The sequence below is a fragment of the Eutrigla gurnardus genome (genome assembly GCF_963514095.1).
Source record: "Eutrigla gurnardus genome assembly, chromosome: 6".
Classification (NCBI taxonomy): Eukaryota; Metazoa; Chordata; class Actinopteri; order Perciformes; family Triglidae; genus Eutrigla; species Eutrigla gurnardus.
The window spans coordinates 1,598,931-1,624,817 of record NC_139920.1 but is presented as its reverse complement, the minus strand read 5'-3'; the positions used below and the strand labels follow the sequence as shown (position 1 = coordinate 1,624,817).

At 41.8% G+C, this 25,887-nt stretch overlaps 1 protein-coding gene across 3 annotated transcripts in view; it reads right to left on the bottom strand.

Moving 5' to 3' along the window:
* Positions 1 to 25,887, bottom strand: part of patj (PATJ crumbs cell polarity complex component) — a 76,398-nt gene that overhangs the window by 24,507 nt on the left and 26,004 nt on the right. For all 3 annotated transcript variants that reach the window (XM_084011545.1, XM_084011546.1, XM_084011547.1), the window contains 12 exons: positions 22,175 to 22,303; positions 18,463 to 18,735; positions 18,199 to 18,301; positions 17,743 to 17,831; positions 17,448 to 17,577; positions 14,410 to 14,535; positions 10,899 to 10,954; positions 10,774 to 10,830; positions 10,426 to 10,560; positions 9,880 to 10,074; positions 9,511 to 9,594; positions 6,966 to 7,148 (listed from right to left, as the gene is read on the bottom strand). In XM_084011545.1, the coding sequence (XP_083867671.1) occupies positions 6,966 to 7,148; positions 9,511 to 9,594; positions 9,880 to 10,074; positions 10,426 to 10,560; positions 10,774 to 10,830; positions 10,899 to 10,954; positions 14,410 to 14,535; positions 17,448 to 17,577; positions 17,743 to 17,831; positions 18,199 to 18,301; positions 18,463 to 18,735; positions 22,175 to 22,303 (1,560 nt within the window). The remainder of the gene's footprint in view (positions 1 to 6,965; positions 7,149 to 9,510; positions 9,595 to 9,879; positions 10,075 to 10,425; positions 10,561 to 10,773; positions 10,831 to 10,898; positions 10,955 to 14,409; positions 14,536 to 17,447; positions 17,578 to 17,742; positions 17,832 to 18,198; positions 18,302 to 18,462; positions 18,736 to 22,174; positions 22,304 to 25,887) is intronic.

Here is a 25,887-nt window from a genome sequence, read left to right as displayed (position 1 = left end):
CATGGATGTAGACCAACAGGGAGTTAACTTGGAGCCCCTCCCCACCGCCTCAGACTGAGGAGGAGGAGATGAGGAGGAGGAGGAGGAGGCAGAGGTCTTGGAGGTGAAGCTATGCCTAAAGTGTTGAAGCAGAGTGGGGGGAGAAAAACTCAACAGACCAGGATTTCCGAAATCTCCTCCCCAGACAGTGACGAGTCTAAACCTAAAATATTTTAGTTGCTACAAAAAAAGTTTCGTTTAAAATAGTTTGAGGCCTCGGAGGGACAGAGGATTGTTGCATCTTAAAACCAGGCAACATGAAATATATCATCCTCCCAAAACCATGATGTCTCGGCAAATCAGACAAATTCAATGCGTCTCCAAAATCTGAGTTGCAGCTCCAGTTCATTCAAATGAAGTCCTGTATGTTTGACCGCAGCACTCTTCTCCGTTTTCTACGCAAATCTTCTCCATACATAACTGCCTCCACATGGCAGTCAACATGGCGATATCTTTACATAGAAAGTAGTTCTGTGCCGTTCTCCATTAGTCTGCATGGGACAATATAAAAATGTAATGTCACGATCCTGTAATTCACCATATTATCCCAATAATCATCAAAATATGCTTAAAACTCTTACACACATGCTGGTATAACTTTACCTAAAAATGTCATTTTTTTATTTTTATGGATCACAATGAACATCCTTTTTAGTGAACAATCTTAAATTAAGTAATAATAAATCATAAGATACCCCTGCATAGACAAATTAACTAAATTCAGTGCCTATAAAAAAAATATTTGCCCCCCGTTTCATGTTTTCCTCTTTTGTTGGTTACTATAATTTGGCCTTTGACAAGAATAATAATACAAAAAATGAGAGCAGATTTCCAAAAAGTAATAAAAATGTGATCATGATGATCATGTAAAATAAGTGATAGCATAAATATTCACCCATCAAATGGCTGACCTTATTCTAACACAGATGTCAATTGGTGCTTGTTAACTCACCATTAGTGAAATTCAGGTTCAGGGCAGGGCAATAGAAATAAAGTTTATGTAATGTACAATATAAAATACAATTAATAATATAAAATACATTAATTAGCCATAATAATACATATTTCACAAATGACGATGATGACAACTCCATCCATCCGCTTTTTTTGGGGGGGGGGGCAGACCGGTCTGCAGGAACCAGGACTAGTGGTCTGTTGGTAGATTTAGAGGCTGGAGTCCCTTCTAAATACTATTACTATATTACTTATAATATAATATAATCTATGAGGCTTGAACACAAATATAGAGACATGCTCACACCCACACAACACAAATATGAGCATAGAGACAAACTGTTATTCAATATCAAAGTTTTCTATTGTAATGTAAAATCTTTATACTCAAATTAAGATTATTTGATTTGGTTGTGTAATGTATGTATGACAAAATGTACACTTTTCAATATTATGCTTTGTTCATGGTTCAAGACATTAAAAGCTGCTTTCAGCATGTTTAACTCACATTCAAGGACTTATTGCCTCTGTAACTACAACTGTGCTACATTTTAATGTTTTCGTAAGGCTAAATTTATCAGTAGCATTTAGTCACATGTAAGTCTTTGGTAAATGGTAAAAAACACAATTGAATTGCCCTGCTGTGATGTTTACAAGTAGGCTGTTAGGACATGCAGTACCAAAACCGGCCACAAAAACCCCACCAATATCAGGATTTTAAAAAATCACTGCGACAAAATGAGGCAAAACACCCTGCCAATTTTTTAATATGATTTTAACAAGAATATGATCTTTCAAAAAAAGTAAGTTTGGAACTGATACGTGTTGTCAGTTTTTTGGAATATGACTCTGAAGTTGGGCAAAGATGTGTTTACTTCCATTTTTGAGCCTTAATATCTGTGAAACTAATAATCTAAGAGAAACCATATTTTGTAGAATGTTTAAGCTAACACCAGAGATAGAGGCAGTAGTGATAGAAGTCTTTTATCTGCAAAAATGGGAGCTCAGCCACTCTTCAAATGTACTACTTTATTTCAACAAGCCACATTTTAAGTACCTACCATACTAGGTTATCATTGAGCTACACCCCTGATATTTCATGTCTGGAGGCTATTAGTAACAGATATACACTGTAGAAATTTTAAAGGCCACAGGTGAGATTGTTTTCCAGATATTGCTGTTTAAAATGGCTTTTCAGAGCATGATGCCAAAAACTGTCTAAACTACCCTTCATTCAATGATGTTTCATGAAAAAACTTTTGACAGTAGAGACCTAATATTTTGGATTTGTCCTATTAACAACTGTGTCTTTGTACTTGAATTTTTTCAGGACATTCTGAGATGGTCAGGTGGGAGGCATTTGATGAAATGACACGGAATGACCCCACTACATCCAGTCTACATTCACACACACTCATACACTGATGGCAGAGCAGCCGCCTGCACATCAGGATCTAATCTAATCTACCTTCACACACATTCACACTCCAATGGTTTGCCCAAGGACACTTGCCAGGAATCAAACCACGATCTTTCCTGTCTATTTTTGCTGACAACCAGACACCACATGGAAAACAATACCAATAACACCCTGAATCTCGAGATGAGCCGAACCACACACTTACTGGTGAACAAATTGAAAGGGAGGTTCTGTGACGCACACATACTGATGCCGTTGGCATGTGCCCGGACAGAATATATATTTTTTTCCTATTATAGGGAAAGAGTCTCTTAGCTTAATTTTCTTACCCTAATCCTAACCAAGCTCATTCATTACATTTACATTTAGGTCATTTAGTAGGCACTTTTGTCCAAAGCGACTTACAATAAGTACATTTGTCTAAAGAAAGAAACAAAGAAAGGGGGGGGGGGGGGGGGGGTGTTAGTGGGTCATGCTATGTAGAGTCGAGGTGAAGTCTGAACAAAGTCTTGAGCCTTTTTCGGAAGATGGCAAATGACTCTGAGGCGCCAGAACAGAGAAGAGTCTGGACTTTGCTGAGCAACATTTGTTTGATTTCAGCGATGGTGGTACCAGCCGGCCAGCTGAAGTAGAGGAGCGAAGTGCTCACTTCGGGGTGTGAGGTTTGACCAGTGTTTGGAGGTAGATGGGTGCCGTTCCATTGATGGCCCTGAAGGCCAGTGCCATCGTCTTGAGTGGAGATCACGGAGGAGGGGGGTCACATGGGAGAATTTGGGTAGATTGAAGACAAGGCGTGCTGCAGCGTTCTGGATACGCTGCAATGGTTTAGTCACCGAGGCCGGGAGTCCAGCCAGGAGAGAGTTGCAGTAGTCAAGGCGGGAGATGACCAGTGCTTGGACCAGGAGTTGCGTTGCATCCTTTGTGAGGAAGGTCCGAATCCTGCGGATATTGTAGAGGGCAAATCTGCAGGATCGGGCTACAGCAGTGATGTTGGGGGTGCAGGATAGTTGGTCATCATGCTAAAACCTAACCAACCCAACCAACGAAGGCATTGAGTATTAGCCAGTCAGATGCAGGTCACACCTTCACTAAAGTGGGATTCCTAATTTAGCAGGCTGGGCCTTTTGTCGGAGATTTCTGATCACACTTCAAATCACTCGTCAAGTCAAATTCTATTTGTATAGCCCAACAGCACAGGTTTGCCTCAAGAGGCTTTACACTTTAAGGAAGTAATTCCGCCAGTCTTGAGTTCACTTCCATGTCTTAATGAAACGGAGGACTTTTATGTTAATCTTAGTCCCTCCCAGATCGATTCTCTTATAGATGAATCTGGAAGCCTACTGCGAACGACTCTCGACTCTGTTGCTCCGCTAAAACAGAAAACTATAAAGCATAGGAAGTTAGCTCCCTGGTATAACTCCCAAACTCGTAAATTAAAACAAAAATTGCGTAAACTTGAAACCATCTGGCGCTCCACCAAACTGGAAAACATACTTAAAATATATAAGAAGGCTCTCCGTAATGCCAGAGCAGCCTACTACTCATCTTTAATAGAGGAAAATAAAAACAACCCTAGATTTCTTTTCAGTACTGTAGCCAGGCTGACAAAGAGTCACAGCTTTACTGAGCCATGCATTCCTAGAGATCTTAGTAGTAACGCGTTTATGAACTTTTTTAATGATAAAATTCTAGCAATCCGCGACAAAATTACTTGCATCTTGCCTTCAATTGGAATATTAGACCTGATATATATTTAGACTGCTTTTCTCCAATCAACCTAAAACAACTAACGTCAATGATCTCTTCTTCTAAACCTTCAACCTGTCTCCTAGACCCGATACCAACCAGGCTACTTAAAGAAGTCTTACCCTTAGTTAGCGCGTCGCTATTAGATATGATCAATGTGTCTTTATTAACAGGTGCCACAGTCATTTAAAGTAGCTGTAATTAAACCTCTTCTTAAGAAGCCTACTCTAGATCCAGGGGTTTTATCAAACTACAGACCAAAATCAGATCTTCCTTTACTCTCTAAGATCCTTGAGAAAGTAGTCGCCAATCAGCTGTGTGACTTTCTCAACAATAACAGTCTACTTGAGGACTTCCAGTCAGGATTTAGAGAGATTTACAGAGACAGCTCTGGTGAAAATTACAAATGACCTTCTTATTGCTTCTGACAAAGGACTGGTTTTCTGTACTTGTTCTGCTAGATCTTAGTGCTGCATTTGACACCATTAACCATGAGATTCTAATATGTAGACTGGAAAAATTAATTGGCATCAAAGGAACCGCATTAAGCTGGTTTAAGTCCTATTTATCCAATCGATCTCAGTTGGTGCATGTCAATGAAAAATCCTCCAGGCACACTGAAGTTAAATACGGTGTTCCTCAAGGTTCTGTGCTCGGACCAATTATTTTCAACTTATATATGTTTCCTTTAGGCAACATTATTAGAGGACTCTCTATAAACTTCCATTGGTATGCTGATGATACTCAGTTATATCTATCGATCAAGCCTGAAGAAACCAATCAGCTAGTTAAACTCCAGGCATGTGTGGATGACATAAAATCCTGGATGACCTGCAATTTCCTGATGTTAAACTCCGATAAAACGGAAGTTATTGTACTTGGGCCTTAACTCCTCTGGAGCTCGCTGTCTTAAGATATAGCGACTATTGATGGGATTGCCATCACCTCAAATGCTACTGTAAGAAACCTTCGAGTTATTTTTGATCAGGACCTGTCCTTTGACTCGCATATTAAACAAACCACGAGGACAGCCTACTTTCACCTGCGTAACATTACTAAAATTAGGCCAATGCTGTCTCAAAAAGATGCAGAAAAACTCATCCATGCATTTGTTACCTCAAGGCTGGACCCATGCTTTTGTTACCTCAAGGCTGGACTATTGTAATTCTTTATTATCAGGCTGCTCTAATAAATCTCTTAAATCTCTCCAGCTGGTCCAGAATGCTGCAGCTCGTGTTCTGACTAAAACCAGAAGAAGGGATCACATTTCTCCTGTATTAGCTTCTCTGCACTGGCTCCCAGTAAAATCCAGAATAGAATTTAAAATCCTTCTCCTCACTTACAAGGCTCTTAATGGACAGGCACCATCATATCTTAAAGAGCTCATTAAACCCTACTGTCCTCCTAGAGCACTACGCTCTCAGAATAAAGGGTTACTTGTAGTTCCTAAAGTCTCCAAAATTAGAACAGGGGCCAGAGCTTTCAGCCATCAAGCTCCTCTTCTGTGGAACCGTCTTCCGGTTCTGGTTCGTGAGGCAGACACTGTTCCCACATTTAAGAGTAGGCTTAAAACCTTTCTCTTTGACACCGCTTATAGCTAGGGCTGGCTCAGGTTTGCCCTGAGCCAGCTCTTGGTTAAGCTGCTATAGGCCTAGACTGCTGGGGGATTATAGTGACACACTGAGCCTCTCTCTCTCTCTCTCTCTCTCTCTCTCTCTCTCTCTCTCTCTCTCACTCGCACTCTCTCTGTGTATGTTCCCCCGGAGTCCCTGTGCTCTCTTGCCTAGCAGGTCTCCCTGGTCCGTGGTGGAACCTGATCCGGACTGCACCAATGTTGTGGTCTTGTTTGCCTCTTACCGCCAGTATTTTTAATTAAAGTAATTGACTAAAATCGGCATCTCTACTGTCACTAACTTGACTACTGGATCACTCCCGGGAGTCTGGCAATGCTTTCTGGTCCAGCAGAGTCCACTGAGGTCCTGACTGATGCAGACTGCTAACTGGCCTGACGCTGGAAACAACACATTGTAGCTCCACCTGCCCGCTGTGTGACTGCTCAACTACTCCTGCTTTTTGGTCTACAGCGACGTGGTTGGGATGGATCCATCTCGGCGTGGCTGTGCCTGCTGCCATGGACTACTGTTGATACTATTGCTTCTGTTAATACCACCACTACTGTTAATGCTACTATTACCATACTACCAACACCAAATGCAGTTGGAACCCAAGGGCCTGGGCTGCACGAGATTTCTGCCTAAAAGCCTATTAAGGCAGTTTTTTCTCGCCACTGTCGCTGTAACGCTTGCCCCTGGGTGATGTTGGGAATTTGAAATTGTGTTGACTCTTGAAATTTTGAGCGTATTCTAGTCCTGCTCAATGTGTTAAGTGTCCTGAGATGACTTCTGTTGTGATTTGACACTATAAATAAAATTGAATTGAATTGAATAGAGCAACTTTAAGGCACTCCAGCTTTGGTTTCACTTTTGAGACAAGGAGTGTCAGATGTTTGGCACATTTGCTTTAAAATATGCTTGATGAAACAATAGTGACAATAGTTACAGATTTATTTCCTGTTGAGCGATTATCGATAAATCCTTGCTAGTCATCTATACATTGTCATGTCAGTGTTTTTTTTCCCAACATCATTAGTGACGGCTATATTGACTGTATGAACTTCAGGACCAATCATAGTACTGAGTGATTGTTGTTGTATTATGTAATGTGCTACATATTGTTTCTTCTGAAAGGTAAACCATGAATTGTAAAGAAAGAGGATAAGAGACAGGCACATAGGTGTTGTTGTTACCTGGTAATCGAGGATGCTGAAGCCGAGGCCTTTGTCGTTCTCCTTCTGCAGCTCCAGTACCTGGATGTCTGGAGACCATTGAGCCAGCTCTCCTTCATCTTCGTCTTCATCTGGCTCGTCGTCTTCCTCCTGGTTGTGTTGGAGCTCAATCAGCGCCTCCTCTCCAGGGGATACCTGCTCCACCTGACACACAGCAGAGACAGCAGACTCTTAATACCGACAAGTATTTAAAGTCTGCTGGACAAGTACATACAGTATACAAAATGAAATTACCTTAAGTACCAATCTAACTGTTGGTGTCAAACTAATTATCGTCATCCTGATTATTATTATTATTATTATTATTATTATTATTATTATTATTAGTGGTAGTAGTAGTAGTAATAGTATTGTTAGTATTATAATTTTCCTTATGGAATACACTTGTGCTCCCCGCACACAAACGGCTATTTTCTTGCACAATAAATTAAAGTATCAAGAAAGAGAAACTTATTGCGGTCTTTAAGGGCTAGGCATAACTTAATATGACAATTTATCATCTTTCAATGCAATCATATCATGATGAAATCATATCTTGAAATATTGTGATAATAATTTATCTAAATGTTATATAATAAACAAGCCTTTACTTTCTAAACTTTCTCAGGTAAAATCTGATTATTTAACATTTCTCAGAAGAAGAATTCACACGGGGTGCAGCGATAGCTCAGTGGTAGAGTTGGTGCCCCACGTATCGAGGCTAACCCCGGGTTCCAACCCGCCTGGCAGCCCGTTCTGCCTGTCGTCCCCCTCTCTCTCCCCCTTTCACTCTCACGCTGTCCTCTCGCAATGAAGGCAAAAAGTAAAAAAAAAAAAAAAAATTAATGAAAATAAAAAAATAATAAAATATGAAAACGACTACAATTTTAAGTTGTACTCCGTAAGATTTGGGAACGTTGCTTCTAGCGGCCTCTTTGGCGGTAGATGTAACTGCAGGCAAGCCTCTGGGACCTCATCTCCCAGAGTTCTTTTGGAAACCGAACAATGTCGACTGTATAACGTATCACGTTGTGATCCTGGTTTCCCCTCGTTGGCGGTCACTTTGCTTCTTGATGACTTTCCTTCTTCACTTCCATTAGTTTGTTGTTTCTTTTTCTTGGACTGGAAGTTGAATGGTCTTCTTTCTCTGCCTGTTGATCCTCCATTGTGAGTCAGCAGTAATGAAACACTTTAGACTAGAGGGAGCCTGACTCAGCAGATGGAAGTTACCGATTTCCCATTACAAGTAAACGCAGCATACTTCCGTGATTAGCTCCACCTGCAGACCAACCGCTGCTGACTGACGGAAAAGGCCTCACTCATTTTAAATTTTGTGTGGGAATGCCACCACAGACGCGGAGATCCTACACTATATTGCCAAAAGTATTCACTCACCTGCCTTGACTCGCATATGAACTTAAGTGACATCCCATTCTTAATCCATAGGGTTTAATATGACGTCGGTCCACCCTTTGCAGATATAACAGCTTCAACTCTTCTGGAAGGCTTTCCACAAGGTTTAGGAGTGTGTTTATGGGACTTTTTGACCAGTCTTCCAGAAGCGTATTTGTGAGGTCACACTCTGATGTTGGACGGAAGGCCCGGCTCTCAGTCTCCACTCTAATTCATCCCAAAGGTGTTCTATCGGGTTGAGGTCAGGACTCTGTGCAGGCCAATCAAGTTCATCCACACCAAACTCTCTCCTCCATGTCTTTATGGACCTTGCTTTGTGCACTGGTGCACAGTCATGTTGGAACAGGAAGGGGCCATCCCCAAACTGTTCCTACAAAGTTGGGAGCATGGAATTGTCCAACATCTCTTGGTTTGCTGAAGCATTCAGAGTTCCTTTCACTGGAACTAAGAGGCCAAGCCCAGCTCCTGAACAACACCCCCACACCATAATCCCCCTCCACCAAACTTTACACGTGGCACAATGCAGTCAGAACTCACTGAGCTCCTGAGAGCGACCCATTCTTTCACAGACGTTTGTAGAAACAGTCTGCATGCCTAGGTGCTTGCTTTTATACACCTGTGGCCATGGAAGTGATTGGAACACCTGATTTCAGTTATCTGGATGGGTGAGTGAATACTTTTGGCAATATAGTGTATATCATGATGAAAAATTATGATTTTTGGCCCAGCCCTAATTTCCATTTAAATTCACGAAAATACGTTTGGAATGTTCATAAAGCATTCCAAATTTTGTGAAATCTAATCATAAATCAATAGTCACAGAATAATACATTTAAATCTCTAAATCCATCCTTTAACCATAGTTTTTTTTCATTTGAATTTGAAAGCAAATTCTCAAATAAATCAAAAACCTTTTATTTTAATTGTGATGCTATTATGTGGCCTTCAGCTGAGACAGCAACACATTCAAACTTTGAATAAAAATGGTCACAAATGTAATTCATCAAAGATATTTAGCATATTCACTTAAATGAGATGTCAATGTCTGATTCACGTGTGTAGATGACATCAATCATGTGCAGTAAAACACCGGAGACAGGGTGAGACAGGTTACCTGTCTGGCTGCCTGCTGCTGTTCAGTGACACTCTCTCTCAGTCCTGTCTGACTGCAGAGCATTGACGACAACTTCAGCTCAATCTGAACAAACAAGACACGACGTAATGGGTCACATTCATGGATCACATGTAATTCTTACTATATACAGTATCATGGAAATTGATCTTGTGAAAATTGTGTTTAAAAACAAACATGTTATTATTTAATATTTAGTTATCATATAGAGTTATTGAAGTCACACACAGGTCAAAGTTAATTGCAGTGAACATAAATTGGATTATTTTACATATGATTTTTACCCACAATATTGGATAAATATTCTCTTTATTACTTTGATATTTAGTGTATGTTCCTTGATGCTCTCACCTCCTCCACACTTGCTTGTGACTGTCTTACTCGTCCATCTCGTAGTTCTGGTTGAGGCCCTGGTTCAGATTCCGATTCTGGTTCCAGGTCAGAGATCGGGTGTCGGCAGCAGACCAGAGTGAACGGAGGAGGCACTTCTTTGAGGAACGACACCACTTCCCGACGAGACTTACCATACAGCTGAACATCATTCACCTACACCCCCCCCCCCCCCCCACACACACACACACACACACACACACACACACACACACACACACACACACACACACACACACACACACACACACACACACACACACACACGTCATATGTTATTATTAACATATCATTTTACTTTGAATTAGAGGAAAAACTACAGTTCAAGAGACACAATACAATGATATCTCAGACAGAGTTAAGAACACAACTAAAACATTTTTACGCGTTTAGTGTACTGTACTGGGGATGAAAGAAGCATCTGCAAAAACGAGTCATACTTCAAGCTGGAGCTGTATTTAGTCCCACAGTGTTTGTGTTTGTCTGTGTGCAAGTGTATGTATTTACCTCCAGTAGCTCATCTTCTGGTCTCAAGACTCCATGTTTGTCCACAGGGCCTCCAGGGACCACGGAAGAGATGTAGTGGTGACCATCGAATGAGTCCAGCTCAACACCAAGACGCACAGTGTGGACGGGCAGCAACTGGACACAGAAATACAAGACATCAGGAGAAAATACAGATTATAAACTTCAGTTGTCAAACTACATTAAAGGATGTGGTTTGTGGTGCTGTTGAATTATACTATGCTTTGTTTTGTTTTGCAAAGTGGGCTGAAAGAAATATATTAGTATCTTTCGGCAGCATCCAAAATGCTTACAACACACAGCAGAGGTCCGACGCGGTGCGTTTCTCACCTTGGAGGATTTTTGCAGCTCTGCATCGTCTTCAATGACGGGATCTAACTTCACCACCTGACAACAAACACACTCATCAGTACTGAACATCAAGAATGAACAGTATCAGTGGAAATGTATCTCACCAGAACTTGGTACTTTGGTCCCAGAGCCTGTTCCCATTTAGCCCACAGTTCTGCATCTGTGTACACACACACACACACACACACACACACACACACACACACACACACACACACACACACACACACACACACACACACACACACACACACACACACACACACACACACACACACACACACACACACACACACACACAGAACAGCCTTTGTAAGCAGTGGAACAGATGTAAAATTACAATTCAGCCATTGAAACACAGCAGCTTCCTACAGCTCATCAACTACAACCTCAGGTACTGTAACACAACACATACTGAACGTGATGCAAATGAACAAGAAGTACTGCAGCAAAGGTGGCATGACGTGTAGTCCTACTTTACCAGAAGACAAGGTATGTTATGACAGATGATGATGTATTTGCATTCATATTACAAAGAGCAGTGTCTTATACTAAGTAGGAGAATATTATATGTACATTGTGTCACTGGCCTCTACTCCCCTATCCTAATTACAGACTGAGTTTCTAACATACATAAGATAGTGTAGGAGAGCAGGAAACAGAGCACTGACCGGCATGGAATGATATGAATATATATATATATATATATATATATATATATATATATATATATATATATATATATGTAATATATACTGTATATGTCATGATTATTCTGGTCAAAAGAGTTGCGATTCATGATAATGACCAAAATATGCTTAAAACGGAATCACTTTACATGTGGATTAGAAACACATATTTGTCATGCATCATCGATAAAACACAATATCAACATTGTGTAAGTCAGTTCTTCCTGATATTTCCTGGAGGCCTAAATTTTAAATCCAACTCTAGTTTTCACTTCTCAACCAAGATAGTGAACTAGACTGGTTTTTCAATTCACTTGTGATGAGATTCATGAATATCCTGATAACCTGAGTGTTTTTTATCCTGATCCGAAATACAATCTTATACCGTTCCATCCCTACTGACCAGCTACTAGCACCTGCTGTGGAGAAGCACCTGTGCAGCGACGATGTGTTAAAGTTAGAGTAGACAAACTTTCCGTTATATTACTTGAAATCCTTACATAAACATACAGATAGCAATGAATACATTAAATGCTCTGACATGAAAAAAAAAAAAAAAAAAAGTAATCCGTGGCTGTGGCAGGACTGTAAAAATCCCGTCCATTCAAAAAAGTTGGGCCGGAGAAAACAATTGGACGGCCTGCCTGTCTGTCAATGCTTACTTCCTGATTGCACTCTGCCGATCTCAGAACTCGTTTGGGGGAGCGGCTTTGAACAGAGGTCTGAACGAAGGGGGCGGGGCTTTGAACAGAGGTCTGGACGAAGGAGGCGGGGCTTTGAACAGAGGTCTGAACGAAGGGGGCGGGACTTTTCCGGTATGGCGATGTGTTCAAAGTCTCTGTGGTTTTTGTAAATTACTCACTCTGCCTGTAATTATAGATCTGACACAGCCTTGCTGCCAATTTGTGGCCCAGTGGCCACTTTCAGTACTGCAACAAAAAAATCTCTGAGGCCCAAAATTGATTGCTGCAGAAAGTAGCGCTTTGCTTATTTACAAAGTGTTTTTTAACAAGCACACTACAGTACAACTGTGGTAGTCCTGCATATCATGCAGCCAAAGTTACTTGGCTTTAGTGTGACTGAGGGGAAATTAGTCTTATAGCAAGGTGAAGCGTAGAATATACAGAGATAAAGGGAACACAAACTAAAGTTACATGAGACATAAAATAAACATAAAATAAATATACAAGTGAAAATGAAGAACTTGGAGTATGATTAGCTTTTGCCAATCAATCCAACCAGTTATATGGGCAAGAGTAACAGTCATGTATGTAGTAGTGCTACACAGCTGGCAGTACTGCAGCAGAATGAGAAGAATGCCTTTACTGTAGTTCTGCTGCAGTACAAACATTTCACTACATCTATGCTGCCGGCTGACGCTTGCCTCATTGGAATTCACCAGTTAGAAGCAAAAAGCAAAATGAATCAAATGTAAAGTGTAAAGTAAGCAACTTCGACTGTGTGTGTGTGTGTGTGTGTGTGTGTGTGTGTGTTGGGGGGGTCAATGCTTTTTCACTGAGCAACAATACCTTCTTGAATCACAGAAGAATAAATGTGTTTTCCAGAGAAGAGTGACGACAGCAGTTTGAACATGAAACACTGGAAGTCGGAGCAGATTACAGAGCGACTCTGGGAAGGAAACCTAAGTCTGCTCTCTGACCCTTCGGGCTGATTTCAGGGAGAAAACAACCACTGCCAAGCTCAAGAAAAAAACACCTCCATGTTGTCACAAATCTTTTGACATGTTGGGAGGTATTTTGCAGCAGGTCTGGCGGTGTTACAACAACAGCCTCTGATTAAATTAGCATTGCTAACCCCGGCCTTCACAGGGTAATTAATCTGCAGCATTTGGCTGAATAAACAGGGTAATACATCGCTGCAAGGCTGTCAGACAGCTCAGACACTTTACATCTGTTGGCCAGGAGCAGGCAGCGTGCTAAGTGTTACCGTGGCGTTTTGGCCACTTAGCAAAGCTAATGAGGAATAAAAAGAGAGGAAATAATTCAGAGAGGAATGCTGTTAGAGGCCTTTGTGACACGTCTGCAGACACTACACTTAGGAGGCTTTTTAAACACTGATAATGTTCAGAGCTCACGCCATGAATCCATTTCCTGCTTTACGTGATGATAGAAACCTTTTTTTAAGGTTTAGTCATTTATTTGTAGTACAAATACATTTAAAGTAAGTTATCCTGTAAACATGAAATATAAAGCTGTCTGTGTAAAATCTCAATAGAGGAGTTGGCTGTAAACATAATGTGACTATGTCTTTTGGTCTCAGGGGTTGAACTATATGACTTAGATGTAGAGGTAGAAGTAGATGAGACTGTAAACTTGTTTCTTGTCTATCAGGCAACACTGACCCAGATGTTTAAAACATAGGGACGGACACTTGTTAGTGTTCTGCACTAGTGCAGCATGGATGTAATTAATGAATGAATTATTATTATTATTAGTAGTAGTAGTAGTATTAATTATAGATCTGTTCAGCCTTGTAGCCATTTGTGCCTAATTTCTACCATAGACTTCCTTTTAAAGGAGACATCTGAAAAAATGTTATTCTTAATTAGAATTAACTTTTCTAAACCCTAAAATATCAATTTTATGCAAGGTTAGAAACATTTTTGCCTCTTGACTCGTGGACTCTGCAAGATTCTCTGTGTTTGTAATTAACTTGGATGTAATGGGTAATCAAGTACAAGTCTGAATCGATAACTTTCCATTTCATATCATCATATAACCCCCCCAACTATACTGGATTGTCTTTACTGTGCCTGACTCCTCAAACTGTTAACCCTTTAGATTTGAATGACCCTTTCAGCTATTCTCTAGTGATCCTCTCAGGAGGAAGAGTTAAGTCTAAATGCAGTTATCTCATACAACACAACAACGTGGGTGTGTGTGTGTGTGTGTGTGTATGTGCTCACCCCTTGTTAGCTGTGTTGTGTCTGGGTACGTCGGTTGGAGTTTTGGCATCGTTACACTAACCCCAGAAGAGCGAGCATTGACCTCCAATGACCTCCTCAAAGAGACACGAGACGACTCCCTCTCCACTGACACAGACAGAGAGAGAGAGAGAGAGAGAGAGAGAGAGAGAGAGAGAGAGAGAGAGAGAGAGAGAAAGAGAGAAAAAACATTATTATTCTTCCATTTCTGGCATCCACAGCATGAATGTGTTACTGCAGAGGCCGTCTGAAACTGTGTAACGTCTTCCAGATTTATACGATTCATCTGGAGCCCCTCAAACCGTTAACCAGTGTAGATTTGGTTTCTGCACCTTATTGATAATCTTTAGTGTTTATATTTTGTTTTATTTGCAGTCTTTACGCCTTTGTTCTGCTACAAAACAATTTCCCTCAGGATATATATATATATACACACACACACACACACACACACACACACACACACACACACACACACACACACACACACACACACACACACACACACACACACACACACACACACACACACACACACACACACACACACACACACACACACACACACCCATCTTATCCCATCTCATCTTCAATCTTGGCTGTGGCCCATTTCAGTGCATCCAAATGCATTGAGGGAACAGGGTGCTCTGAACTTTGACCTCCTGACTGATCATTACCGTTGGTGCTGTGTAAAAATGAAGTTCATTTTCAAGTGAGTTTCATCATAACTCATCAAAAGTATCTGTAGATAAGAGAGCCACAGAAATAACCAGAAGGTAAGAAGTTGAGAACTCAGCTGGTTCCCAGTGTTTTTCCTCAGTAATGAAATAAAAAGGCGTCTGGAGGAGATAAGAGGCCAGCACTCTTCTTCTGTTTTTTAAATTCACTTGGTGCTCTCTGTTCTGGACGCTGACCAGTGCAGGCCAGCCGTCTGATCGCAAGACAAAAAAATGACCGTGAACTGGGTGCATTAATCTCTGTGGACGCTGTGGGATGTGGAGGAGGAATCACAGGCTTTCCACAGAGAGTTTGGGAAAATTACACCGAGTTGTAAACAAATTTGTCATCTTAATCTTGGTAAGAGGACAGAGGCAATGAAGCTACAACAGGTAGTAGCAAGAAAAGCTTGGATTAGTTTAACACAGAGAGTTAACTTTCACAGGGGCAGATTATTGTTTAATACAATATAGTCATGAAGTTACAGAAAGTCACTTTCACCAGATTTAAACCTGAGATACTGTATGTATCCGGATGAGATTCATTTGCATACAACTGACAATAGCAGTTTAATAATGCCTACAAAATAAGCTAAGCTAATTTATGCCTTTTGTAATATTATACCTGTTAAGTATTTTTTTGCTGTAATCTAACAACATTAAATGGTTATTGGGTTATGTTTAATCTCTTATTTTTACGTTTAAGGTTGTATCAGCGATTCTGGTTGCCCTCACTTCCATTGCGAGATCCAGCTAGCCCCTCCCTCCAGCCCTGCCTCCCTCCCGTGTTTTGAAAATGATCATGGACGCGCATTTTCATGAACGTACCACCCACCCCTTGTCTGTGATTGGTTGGAACACTGTTTATTTTGCTTTTGAGGTGTTGGTAGTACCATTTGTTTTTGTGTGCGATCTCAGAGCCTAGGCTGCCTAGAGAGACGCGTTTTTTTGACGGCCCGCTTATGGGGCGGGCAGCTAGCGGATCGTGAGGTAAAAACAGATGAATGTGATAATTTATGTTTCGGCCCAGAATCGCTGATACAACCTTTAAGCACTTACTAACCGTTTCCATAATTTATAATATAATAAATAATTTAATAACAAAGTTGAAACTCAGGAATCAGTTAATTCAATGACTGCTATTCTTTGAGGAGTTGCATTATGCGACACATTGTCTGTCAACGTGAAAGTCGAAAACTGAGTTCAATGCGCTATTACAGTGCTGCACATTTATTTATGTGGTTATAGTGGTTGTTAAGTTGTTTTGGAATGCACCATTACATCACAACGCACAGGAGCAGAAAGAGGGGAGTCAATGGACCTTTTTCATGCCAGACATTTTGACTTGTTATAGCAGCAGAAGCAGAGGGGGAAATACTAACATTAACTATGGCTCTGTTCCATCTCGGCCTCTGAAGTGAGCCAGCATGCATAAAAGACGTCTCACCTAAATGGAATACAGTCATTGTTAATGGTATCAGTAACACCGGCTTTTCTCTTGCTTTGATGCATCAGTATGGGGCCAACAACTAATTTCCCCCCGAAAAACTGTAATTATCTGTCTTTCAATAAGTGTTTGTCTCTCTGCAGGGGCGGTTCTAGGAACAGAGCTTTAGGGGTGCTGAGCACCCATTGATCCCCAAAAAATGTCCCTTTTGTTTTTTAACAAAACATTTTAACGTTATTTTGGACTATCATTCACCCCACATTTGACAATGAAGAACATCAGACTTTTGAGGTCGGGGATACCACTGTGACTGGAAATCTTACTTTAATGCTGAGCCAAAAAGCCAATATTAAGTTTAAAGTAAACCATAAGTACTGTCTATGTGTTTTTGACCATGTTTAAAGGGACAGTGTGTAACATTTTTCTAATTTATTAGCTAAAATCAATTTCTTCATTCATAAATAGGTCCTGATAAGTGTATATTTACCTCTGCCAATAATCTGATTTATCCTCGTAAGCAAAACATTTCTTATTTGTATTTACATTGGACGGGTAAGTCCTCAGGAGGCTTCCATGTTTTTCCGTCATTTTGAAGAATATAACCGCTGAGGAGGAACAAAACGCCTAATCTAGTGAGAGCTCTATTCGTCTGAATGCAAAATACAATTTCACCACTCGATTGGAGTAATTCCTACATACTGTCCATTTAAGCTCATCATACATGGACTTGCGTTTAAAAAAACAACATGACTGTTATTTTTATATTGCATTTTAGGGGTGCTGGGACGCAATCTAGGGGTGCTAAAGCACTCCAAAAAATCGGCTAGATCTGTCTGTCTGTCTGTCTGTCTGTCTACCTTTATCCAGAGATCTCTCCAGGGTTCTGGGTTTCTTCCTGACCACACTGAGAATGACAGTTGGACCCGTCTGCTTCAACACCTCCAGAACCTCCTGATTGGTCAGACCGTGCAGACTAATGCCGTCCAACTATTGGGAAAGACAGGAAGACAAAGAGAAAGACAGGTAGAGGCTCACATGAGGTTGGCCTCTAGATTTGAATGTGTTCCACGTTACATGTGATTAGGTATAAAAAGAAGAGGAACAGTAAAAGACACATGTAGGTATATATTAAGGATTAAATCAGGTTGTTACAGCGAGGAGTCTGTCATGGATCCGGATGTTTCCGCTGTGATCTGCAGCGCTGCCTGGGACCACATGTTTAACAAACACACCTACTGCATCTGAACAAGGCAAGAGACACAGAGAGAACGTTCAGGTTTTATTGGGCCATCAAAAAACAGAGCATGTATCAAAATGCTGTTGCATATTGTGATGAACTTCACTTCTGATTTTTTATGATTTTTTAATCATCATATCTGCTTCACAGTAAAAGTCCTAAAGTTGCTTCACAGTAAAAGTCCTCCAGTTGCTTCACATTAAAAGTCCTCCAGTTGTTTCACAGTAAAAGTCCTCCAGTTGTTTCACAGTAAAAGTCCCCCCAGCAGATGTGTTCAGTCAATTTTAACATTGGTTTATCTGTCCTAACCAGGCTGGTTGTGGTATTTTCTGTGTATTTCTACTATGTTTTAGTGTTCTTTCCTGTCCTACCATGGCTGGTCAGGGGGTTATGACCGATGATGGAGATGCCGAGGCTCTGGCCTTCATTCTTGGTTAGAGGAACCTCGTGGATCTCATATCCCTCGAGGTTGGGCTGAAACAAAAAAAAAACTTTCAGTCAATAAAGTTGAGCCCAGACCACACTGTCTCCGAAGAATAACGAGGATATTTAGTCTTTCTTGTTTTGTGCTTTTGTCTAGGAGAACATTTATCTCTTGAAATTATTTCATATTTAGTGTCCAAGATTATTCTCACATGATGGTTCTCCTGACTGCTGACTTTCCTGCTGAGCTGGTGTTGGGGGGGTAGGCCCGGGGGTCGGGGAGGTAAGGAGAAGATGGGGGCAGAGTCAGGAGGTGGCGGGGGAGGCGGGGCTATTGACCTCTGAAACCGCAGATCCCTGGCGATCAACAATGTCACGTGACTTCCACAACCCTGCAGCACCTTGACAACCTGGTCGCTGGTGAGCCCACTGGTGGGCGTCACGCCAATGCGAAGGATGCGGTCACCTGTGCGAAGGCGCCCATCCTGATTGGAGGAAAAGGAAGGAGGACCATGAAAGAGATTAATGACAATACATCACAATGATCAGAAAGTAACAATATACAGGAATACATGTAAGTGTAAGTAAACTGTTAAGTCAGAAATAGTTGCCAGAAGTCTTTATTGACAACATTCTTATATTAGAGACACTTATTTATATCTGTAATAGTTTAAATATCTGCATGTATTTTTGAATTAATAAATTGATAGATAGATTGTTTTTCACATTTTACAGCAACTGTCAGCTACATGCCAAAAAAAGTAAAGATAAGGGGTCACATTCATGCAACATGAGCAGGACGAGTTTGTGTGTGAACTGTTCGCAGATGGTAATGTACGCGAGTTTCAGTATTCATCAAAACATAAGTATCTCCCAAATTTTCGTAGCTACTAACAAATGCTCTTCCTGTCTCTGACTGCTCGTAGACCTTGAGTAAAAATAAGGAATACACATAAATATTAATTTATATTTATATTCATTATCATAAAAATGCAGGGAAAAAAGCGAAGAAAGCGTTCATCAGACTTCAAAAAAGCTGTGTGAGCGTTCTTTGCAGAGAAATAAACCATGTCCAATTAATCTAATTGATCTAATTAATCAATTGACCATGCTATAATTCCTCCTTCAGTCCTGCTGCTGCCTGCTGTCTGTTCTGCTTTTCTTTCAACTGTTACTTTCACAGAAAACTTCTACTGCCTTATAATATATATATATATATATAAAATATTATAATTTCTGCTTTTACAGAACACATTTCTGCAGTCGGCTGCTCAGCTGATCCACTAAGGCAGCTGCAGTGTCAGTACACAGCCAACAAGCAGTCAAAAGTAAAAGAAGAAGAAGAAAAAAAAACATTTCAGTTTAGGTTGAGTGTGTTTAAGTCTCTTCAGTTCCCCCCATTCCACTATCTACACTATTTTGTAAAGGCCATCCTCCATCCTGGGCTTAAAGTTGTGTAAGATATGGCCAGGCTAATTTTAGTTTAAAGGTCCCCTATTATACAGATTTTCCTCAATTCCACACAGCTGTCAGAGGTCCAACAACACTGTATTTGATATGCATTGCCCCAAACCCATCCGTGGTCCTGAATTTCAGCTGTCTAAAATTTGCTCAAATGAGCTCTGCTGAGAACAGGCTGTTTCTGTGCCTGCACCTTTAAATGCTAATGAGCTTGTTCTGTCATCGCCTACTTGGAGAGCGGCAGAGATGATGCCGCTTACGCTAGCGTTAGCATGCGCCAATGTTTACGATGGATGTATCGCTATGGCTCGCCTATGTGGCTCAGGTGAAGTTGCTGGTCCCGTATAGTTGGGACAGATCCTTTACGAGGGTGAGTGTCGAGGCAAAGCCAGCTTTGTACTGACCCTCGTTACTGAAGCAGTCCGATGTGAAGTGGTTAGCACACACATACAAGCTAACACGAACCGTAGCCGGCACATTGTCATTAAAAATTAAATGCAACCACTGTCTCTTCTGTTCTTCTGTAGCTGGGACAGAATATAAGCATTTATGTTGATTTGTACAACCAACAACAGAGCAATCTGTGTGTCTAGCTCTGAGCGACGACATTGTGAAACACTGCTATCTCAGAGGCCATCCACACGTAGCAAAATAAACTTTTTTTCTCCGTTATGCCTTGGCGTCGTTTCAAAAAAATCTGCGTCCAGACGAATCCACTGAAAACGACACAGTGCGCTGTAGTACATATTCCAGGCCTATATGTGGCGCTGTTTCTGCTACAAAAATGCAGAAGAAGAGACGGAGCTTGATCAGATGTTTACTGTTGCTATAGCAACACGTGAGAGCTACGGCTAATCGCCACCCGACCACCCGATCAATAAACACCCATAAGATGACAATTTGTCCCGTATAAATAAAACCAACAATAAGCATCAACCGCCGTCACCCTAAGGACCCTGACGAGGCGTTGTCACACGTTGTGATGGATTAATTAGACAAATAAATGCCTACATTCATGGGAAGTTAGCTAGCGGTTGTTCGTTAGCATCGTAAAAAAGTAGCAAATCTGTGACTTTTTTCCCGGAATATTGCCCCCCTCTCTCAGCTCTGTTTTTTTTCATACAGTGGCCCTGATATGCCGTCGTACAGAGGAGCAGAATATCTGCTTACGAGCAAGGAGGCCGCCGTTGTTGTTACGAGACGTCGCGGGGTAAGAAGTCAGGCTCGAGGGGCGGGCCGATGACGTCATCATATTCGTTTTCGCCGTCTACATGAAAACGAACATGAAACAGAGGAGTGTCGTTTTTTTCTTTTTCACCCTGAGAGCTGGTTTCAAAAAAGTGCGTTTTCAGGCAGCGAAAATGCCAGATCCGTATGGACGGCCGGGCGAAACGCACAAGACTTGTGCGCTTACCCACAAAAAACTTCTTCGTATGGACGGTCTCTCACTGCTGTCTCACCGCAGGACACACCGAACTTCACCTCGGTGATAAACGCCCCCTCTCGGATATCTCCTATCATCAGAGGAGATTGGCCTATGCAAATGACTCCCTTCATTACGTAACGACGGGAGCTGAATCTGAACAGCCTGTAGGAGCGTCGTTGTACCAGTGGGGGGGCTGTAGAGACCATGCAGGAGTCGCTTGTTTTCCTCATTCTGGGAGTTGACAGGCTCAGGGAGGACCAGTTTATAGGTGTAGAGACCTGAGAAAATGTGTTTTTCATAATATGGGACATTTAAAATGTTTAAAAAAATGTTCTGATAATGAGTTGATCAAATATCAGAGTTTCAGTAGTCTGGTACAATGTTGCGTGTTCTTGCCCTGCTGTTATGGTAAGTACCGTAGTAGACTTTTTGGCTGGAGCGTAGAGGGCCAGCCATACACCTTAGTATGAAACTGGTTATTGTGAATCCTGGACTTTTAACTTTAAAATATCACACTACGACGCACAGCTAACACAGCGGCGCTGCTAACACAGCCGCACTGCTAACACAGCGACGTTGCTAACACCACAATGACAAAACAGGAAGGAAATCACATGATTCCTCCACGTCATCGTCAACAGTGTTACCCTGGTGACTGACTGACAGGCTGCAGTTTGTCGAGGCGGTTTGAGTCGAGAGAGAGATGGATTTTATTTTTTGCGGTGTTCAACAAAATAATCGTTGAGGTTGAGAAGTTTAGCTTCTGTGCAATTAAGCCACAGACGGTCCAGCCAGATACAAGGTTACACTTAGTCTTGTTTTATAACGCAAGGGCTGTAAATTTAGATAGTATAGCCTCAGCAGTAGAGGGGACAGGGTGTGTGTTGTGGTCAGGTATTACACATTTACACACTTTAAATTAACAGGGTTAGGGATGCCAGAAGGATGTGTGGAGCCAGATCTTTCTGAAAACACGTCTGGCTATGCAACACTACTTGTAGTTAAATATTGCACCGGCACTCATCAAATGAACTTACCTTATGAGCCACGCTGTTTGGGATGAGCGTCCTGACCACCACTCCAGTCATCCTACCTCCCACGATGCCAAAGCCCAAACCGGATCCATCGTTCACCAGCTCAATTTCCTCCACGTGAGCCCACTGATCCTTCAGCATGAACACAGAGGACAAAGACATTCAGGAACAGCTTTGATAGGTTCACCCAAAACAAAGTATTCTGATTGAGATTTACACTTGCAAAGAATTGGGAGTTAATTCTCATTGTTTCTCAACCGTTCACCTGCTTCTTCCAAATAAAACTGGATTTATTTAAAAAGAAAATGTGATTTACGTCTTATTGCTGCTCTGCATGTCAATATGCCTCAAGGGTTATAAATCGGTATTATTTGGCTGTGTTTTGTTGCTTCTTGGTGTTGCTTGCATGACTACATGTACCTGGTAGTGTTTACATGGATCTCAAGGCCACCAACACCATAGACTCTCATCATCTCCAGACTATCTTGTGGCAGGTGTCCTTAATGTTGCATCTTTGGACAGTCAAAAAACGTATACCATGACCTGTTACCCATGGTAAACACGGCTTCTTTTCTGTTCTGTGAATAAGCTTTTTTTTTTTTTTAAGAACTCAGCATAAGATCACAGTTTTGGACTTCAAGATGGGAGTGTCAATACAAATACCTCACTTGCTCAGTTTTCTAGTTCGGCACATGTTCCATTTCATTTCAGTTTTTGCAGTCACGATTTGATGTGATTATTTATTTTAGCAGATTAATGCCGTCAGGGTCATTCAAAAACACATTCATGACTAAATAAAAAGGCAATGTCCTGAGGTGAAAGGTCATTAAACTGAACCTCTGCAGGTTATTACCAGCTGAGAGCATTTCCTCCTCTCCGATAGCAGCCGCTTATCAATGAGGGCTACAGCACATACCTGCTCACACAGACCGTCTTTATGAAGTGGCCTTGGTCTCTTATTACAGCACTGATCTGATAGAGGAGGTCTCCCTTGTGTCTCAGGAAACCAACCTCTTTCCCAGCTCATCCCAGGGTGCAGGGGGAAGGCTGTTTGCCTGGTCGAGTTGGATCACGCTAAATGTGTTGAATGTTTTTTTCTCCAGCAGAAGTTCACTCTTTTCAAAGGGGACAAACTGTTACTGCAGGTACTTTCCTGAAGTAAATCGATGTGTTTAGTAACACATTACGTTTACTTAAAGGTACAATATGTAAGAAATCTAAAGCAACTGGCCGTAAAATCATCCTAATATGTCATAGAGACTCAGGAATAATGATCATATAACATACTGAACTCCAGTGTTGGGCAAGTTACTTCAAAAGCGTAATGCATTATTTATTACTTGTTACTGTCATTTCAAAGTAATTAGTTACATTACAATATTACTGTCTTTGAATTGTAACGCATTACACTACTTACTTACTTTTGCATTACTTTTCGCCAAAATAAAAGGAAATATGTATTTTTTGTTCTCAATAGATCTTCTTGTGTTCAATGCAGCTCATTACACAGCAGGATGTGATGTTTTTCGCTTCAAAATAAAAGAACGAAAAACAGAAAATGACTCGCATCCCGTTATTCGTTTAAAAAACGGAAAACGAGAAACGGAAAACGACTCGTTAACTGATATTATATATTGTGTTCATGAATGGGATTCGGAACAGGGCCATTTTTCATTCCAGATCTGCCGTTCGTCTTTTTTAATGACCTTGAAGGCGCTGTATGCTGCGAAATTACCTGAAAGCCTAAAGACCTGTTCATTAACGCTCTGACAGCGTCTGACGCTCGCGTTTTGAAATAAACCTACTGTTTTAAACTCGCAGCAAAAGCGTTATGACGCGGACATAGAATCGGAGCCTCCGCCCCTCAGCTGTTGATCCTCGGTGTGCCGGGTCGGCTGCGCTCTGACCCGCTCCTACCCCTTTTCCACCGAGGCATTTTGAGGGCCGGTTCGGAGCCGGTGCCCAATCGCGAACCAGTTCTTCCTGTTTCCACAGACAAAGAGCCAACTCTCGGCCAGGAAAACTGGTTCCCGAGCAGCCCCAACTCTTTGCTGGGCTGGAACCGGCCCCGGCTTACGTTAGGGGCTGGGGGCGGGGTTAACGCTCGAGGCAACGGGGGAAAATACGCCGCTGCAGAGTTTTACTAACGTTACTGTTCCCGGTAAGTTTCACTTTTAAATTGTTTCACCTCGTTGCAAACCAACGACACATTTCTGTTTAGTTTACCAAGCTAGTGATTACGTTCGTAACAGCAGCAACTAGTGGCTTTGCTTCCTCGGGTAATGTAAGCTGACCGGCTAGCTAGCCAGCTAGCGTGATATTGCTAACAACAACGTTAGCATGCCACTTTCTGACTGCCGCTCACTAAACGTTACCAACTACCAACGTGACTTAACATCTGTGTTTGCAGCGTCGTGGACACGTTTGTGATTAAACCGCTGTTCTCTGGTTTGTGTTTGTAGAGCTGTCGGACATCGGCGATATTGAACGGAGGTCCAACCTGCAGATGACTAAACATCAAACACTCTGATCTATTCATCACACACTGTTCTACACTTTAAAAAATGTTGTGATTTTAGTATTTTGTGTATTTTATTGTTATTGTATTATTTGCCAAAATAAACACTTTTTCTGAAGAGACATGTCTGCTATGCTTGAAATTAGCGCTGCGGGGAAACCTCAGACGTATACAGACGTGGCTCTCTGGGCTCTCTAGCCGGTGGAAATGCAACAGGTCGAACTCGTCGCTGATTGGATGTCGCGGCGCGATGCTGCCTGAAAAGGTCGATATTAGGCTTGTTTCGAATCAAGCATGCGCATGCATTTGCCTCGCAAAACAAGGCATTCTGGGAAAAAAACGTCACAAATGCTGGTGATAACTTCCCTTTGCGACATGTCACATGACTTTAAAAACTCGCGGTATCTCCAGGTACCTCCCTTCGCATGCTTTTCTCTGCAGATGGTCTGAAATAAGTGCGGACATAAGACACTCCCCTCAACGTTGCCCTAGTTGGTTAGAATTATCACGTGGTATTTCCCACGTGAGAAAATTCCTCAGCCTCCGTCAACAACGGGACTTCAAATGCCTCGGCTCGAGTTCGTCAGCGACGAAGAAAGCCAGCGCCACTGGGCAGGCCATATTCTTTCTGCAAAGTCCGTGAAGTTTCCCCTGGCGCGATAGTTTTTGTTATGTATACAATTATTAATAAAGTTTAAATAAAAAAATAAATAAAAAAAGCCCGTGAAGTGCACCTGTGTCCGACTTGACGTGGTGAGAACTTGGCGTGTTTATGACGAGTTCCGACGGATCCTCTCAAGTCTCGTGCATGCATCGGCGCAAATGCATGCGATCCGAAACGCGCCCATTTTCAACTTTATTCGCGTCGCTTCAGACGAGCCATTCCCGCCATACGCGTCAAGGTGAGTGTCCACAGGGGCGATTTTAAATGCGAGTGGACACGCCGCTTCCCAGTATTGCACGCTTGGTGGGCTGCCACTAGAGGATGATTGACAGGCGCTCTCCTTTAAACAACTAATTTTAGCGAGCGTTCCCGAGGCGGCGAGTCGAGCGCGGCGCCTCTGATTAGCATAAAGTAGATTCGACTTCAACTTTAGGCAAATGAGGAGCGGCCAACTCGCGCGCCGTCTCTCGACATTCGCCGCGACGCTACCAGAATGCATTGCACAGCTTTTCACATAGACAATGAATGGGACGC